Source organism: Microtus ochrogaster, chromosome 1, assembly GCF_000317375.1.
Source record: "Microtus ochrogaster isolate Prairie Vole_2 chromosome 1, MicOch1.0, whole genome shotgun sequence".
NCBI classification, from domain to species: Eukaryota; Metazoa; Chordata; class Mammalia; order Rodentia; family Cricetidae; genus Microtus; species Microtus ochrogaster.
Genome location: NC_022009.1, coordinates 83,582,985 through 83,587,375, shown reverse-complemented (window position 1 = coordinate 83,587,375; position 4,391 = coordinate 83,582,985). Strand labels below are relative to the sequence as shown.

The 4,391-nt window shown below is 39.3% G+C and overlaps 1 protein-coding gene across 3 annotated transcripts in view; it reads left to right on the top strand.

Annotated features, from left to right (window-relative positions):
- Nucleotides 1-4,391, top strand: part of Gyg1 (glycogenin 1) — a 30,430-nt gene that overhangs the window by 3,694 nt on the left and 22,345 nt on the right. For all 3 annotated transcript variants that reach the window (XM_005343887.3, XM_026782675.1, XM_026782680.1), the window contains exons 3-4: nt 1,416-1,590; nt 1,802-1,964. In XM_005343887.3, the coding sequence (XP_005343944.1) occupies nt 1,416-1,590; nt 1,802-1,964 (338 nt within the window). The remainder of the gene's footprint in view (nt 1-1,415; nt 1,591-1,801; nt 1,965-4,391) is intronic.

The following is a 4,391-nucleotide window of genomic DNA, read 5'->3' as shown; positions in this document are numbered from 1 at the left end:
ATGACCAAATAAGTGCTAAACACTTATTAAGAGCAGTTACACTGTGTTCCAAAACTAAGATCTCATAGTTAATCCTTTTAATCTCCCTTGCGACAGTCTTCTAGTATGTTTTCTATTGCTGTGATAAACACCATCACCAAAAACAACTTGGAGAGGAAAGAGTTTATTTTGACTTATAACTGATAGTCCATCATGAAGGGAAATCAGGGTAGGACTTCAGGGCCCTGGTGACGGGAACTGAGGCAGAGGTTATAAAGGAACTCTGCTTCCTAGCTTACTTCTTAGCTTGCTCACTCAGGATGACCTTGCCCAAGGTTGGCACCACCTACAGTGGTCTGGACTCTCCCACCTCTACCAGCAATCAAGAAAATGCCCCTACAGACTTACCTAGAAGCTAGTCTGATAGAGACATTTTCTCAATTGACATTCTTTCTTTCCAGATGACTCTAGCATGTGTCAAATTGACAAAAAAACAAAAATAAGAAAAAAACAAATCTAAGCAGTACAGACACAGGAAATTATTGGTTTATTACTCTAGGAGAAGTGATTAGTTATAAGCTTTATCTCATATACTATATGGCCATTATTCAGCACCATTTATTTAAAATATGCAAAAGCCAGTCAAGCCAATTCCAATAAAACGTCGCTGTCAAACACGTGGGCTTTTACAGAGATATACTCCTAAATGTTGCTAACATTTTTCAAAGGTATTTTCACAGCATGCCAGGTATTCGGTAACACAATAAGAAAGAAAATTCTTTTGTGATAATTTCTTAAAACAAATCGAACCATAAACAGTTTCATTACTTCATGGATTTAACTATATGTGCACATGAGCATAGATGTTCTGGGGTGAATCAAGACATATTTAAGGGATACGGTATATGATATGCCAGAGCCCACAAATGAATCTGTTCCACTTTGACTAAAGGTCAGAGAGTTCAGACCTATTCTTGCTCCTTCAGGGTTACACAAAAGAACAGAATGCTTGTCCTACAGTGTGGATACAGGATGTTTTGCTTTGACAAAAGGATATTTTGACTTAGGGTATGATTACTTGTTGTTTTCAGAGGTGAGGAGGAAATTGCTTTGTTTGTTCTATCATGCAAGGGAGTGTTTGCCTTCCCCCCTTTTGGATTGGGGTAGATAGGAACTTTGAATAATAAACTTGAGATGGATCACAGTATTCACTGGATGCCCTCCTGACTCTGTTGTCTCTTATCTCTTTTCTTCCTCAATCCACACTCCCCTCCTCTGGAAAGTATGAACCTCATAAGGCTGGACCCAACACAATGACAAAGCGCCTGAGTGTCTTATGATTGATGGGTACGGCTGTAATGGAACAGTCTTAGAATAAATAGGTCATGTGCTTTGAAAAGATTCTATGTGACATTTTCTGGAATTTATTTTTACAGAAAAATTTTAGAGACTGTCTTTGATGAAGTCATCATGGTAGATGTCTTGGACAGTGGTGATTCTGCTCATCTAACTTTAATGAAGAGGCCTGAATTGGGCATCACACTGACAAAACTCCACTGCTGGTCACTTACTCAGTATTCCAAATGTGTGTTCATGGATGCAGATACTTTGGTGAGTGTGACTTTAAGGGTTGAAAGGATATGCATAATAATAGAGACCCATCACTCATTTGGGAAATACTGTCAAGACTTGACAGTAAAGTTCAAATAAAACCACTATTATAAAAAGTGTCAAGGAGTGAAGGGAAGTAATCTCAGGCTGCCTGTGCATAAGCAAAGCATTCTTGTAATGCCTTTCTTTGTTTTTCTCTTTCCTGAATCAGGTCCTCTCAAATATTGATGATCTTTTTGAAAGAGAAGAATTGTCAGCAGCACCAGATCCAGGGTGGCCTGACTGCTTCAATTCTGGAGTCTTTGTCTATCAACCCTCAATTGAAACATACAACCAGCTGTTGCGCCTTGCTTCTGAGCAAGGTAGTTTTGATGGTATGTATCTGCTATCATGTATTTGATAAGCTATTAGTAAGACCCCTTTCTCTGACACACACACACATACACAGACTCAAGCACATTTTTTTTTGTGAATGCATCAGAGTAACATAAACAAAAATAGAGAAGTTTGTTTGTTTTGTTTAAGACAGAGTCTCACATTGTCCAGCCTGATCTCAAATTCATTGTGTAGCCAAGAATGACTTTGAACTTCTCATCCTCCTGTTTCTACCTCCCCAAGTGCCATTCATCACCACAACTGGGTTTGCTGCTCAGTGGTGGGATCAAACCAAGGTTCTGTCATGCTAGGTAAGTACTTTTCCAGATCCACGTAGATGCCTTAAGTGACTTATTTTATCTAAACTAGAGTGAGGTTTGGAATGACTTCTTTCTTAGGGCTAAGGTCAAGCACAGTGGCAGCTTGCTTTTCTCAATCCCCAACACTGAAGAAAGAAAAACAACTTCTGTTTTTAAACCTGAGTATAATACCAAAGTGTTTGGCAGTCATTGCTAACAAGAATCCAGTTTTATGTCTGTGAGAACATAAATAGCAGCCTGATAATTTGGTAGCCATTCTTTAGTAAGTCATTAAAAACAAATTTTATATGAATAATTTCTACATTTCTACTTCCATAGTGTCATTTTTTTTCTAAAAGTCTATGTATTAAGCAAAATGGTATCTTCATGAGTGTACACTAAGTGCATAATAACTATATCTATGGCTGTATGTGGTATAGGCCTCTGTGGGGGTCTCTGAAGACCCCTGGGCAGGCAGTGTAATCCAGATGAGGCAAGAAGAAAATCTGGTTCAAACTTCTAGAGTGTTGACAATTGGATAGTTTATTTTAGAAATATTAATTAGAGTGCAATTTAGAAAAATATTTCCTGATATAACACAATTCTATATGCACAATGAGGCATAGTTACATTGAAACTCTTTAAAACACTGTCATTTATCCATGAAGATGGGTTCTGGAGATAGGCTAGATGTGTGATCTTAAGGCCATAGGAGAAGAACTGGTGTGGTCTCAGTCATGCAAATACAGTAGTCACTTTGTATCAGACATTTGACACTGTGGCAGAGTTGTAAGCAGGAAACATGATCATGGCCAGAAGCCTGCGCACTGTAGCAGACCCTGCTCCAGAAGCTTCTTTCTTTCTCTTCTAAGAACATATCTTGGATTTGAAGTAAATGAGTGTTTCAGAATAAGCTGAACTAGCCTTTTTCATTATAAGTCAGCGCCGGGTATCAACAGAGGATTCATTTTTGAGTCTTGGGAGCTGGCTTAGTAGGTAAGAATCCTTGCAATGCAAGCATAAAGACCTGTGTTCGAATTCCCAGCTACCATGTACAAGATTGGTCTGTGATTTCAGTGCTAGTGGTTGAAGGTAGATATACAAAGATTCATTTTTGTTAATTAGTTATAAAAGTTAAAAAATCTGAAATGTCTTAAAGGTTAAGCTGAACTTGTTAAATTGCTAAAGTCAAGCTTGAAACTTCACAGTATTTCAAATTATACACAATAAGACTAGTTTTGTTTTTTTCTTCATAGAGATCAAATTCTGTATAGTAAGTTGCCTGAAGATTTGGGATTTGCAGCTATTTGTAATTTCATTGCAACGAATACAGATAATTTAAATTTCAGTCTTGTTTCACTATTTGGCTTATATACAGCCTGAGCTCGCAGTTTTCAACTAGGAATGATTCTGCATAGTACCTCCTGTTCCCCACCCCCCACCTCAAACCAAGGGATGTGTGACAACTTCTGGATTACTTGTTTTCTTGGGACAGGGAATCTCATGTATCTAAACTAGTTACATAGCCCATCCTGCCTCAGCATTCCAGCTTCTTGGACACATATGGTTGTTGTCACAGCTGAGCAAAGCCTGTGCTACTGGCATCTCAAGGTTAGAAGCTGATGCCACTGCTGAATAGTTTGCAGTGCATAGGACAGCACCTCACACTTAACTGTCCAACCCACCATATCAACAGTGCTGAGGTTAAAAAGCTTGTTCTATGTCCGCGTCTTACACACTGTACCTGTGAGAAGTCCAGCCAGGCTGGGGAGATTGATCATTGGGTAATGTGCTTGCCCTGTAGTCATTAAGACCCGAGTTTAGTTTCCCAAGACATGTAAGGAGCTAAGAGGAATTTAGAGTGCTGGGGTGTTTCTGTAACCCCATCAATAGGGGGATTAGAGACAGGAGGATCTCTGGAACTTATTACAGGCTAGCCTAGTGTAATTGATGAGCCTCAGGATCAGAGAGAAGAGACCTAGTCTCAAAAAAGGAAAGGTGGTAAGCAATTGAAGAACATACCAAATGTCAGTGTTGAACCTCCACATGCACATGTACACACCCATACTAACAAGTCACACACACACGAGAGGGAGAGGGAGAGGGAGAGGGAGAGGGAGAGGGAGA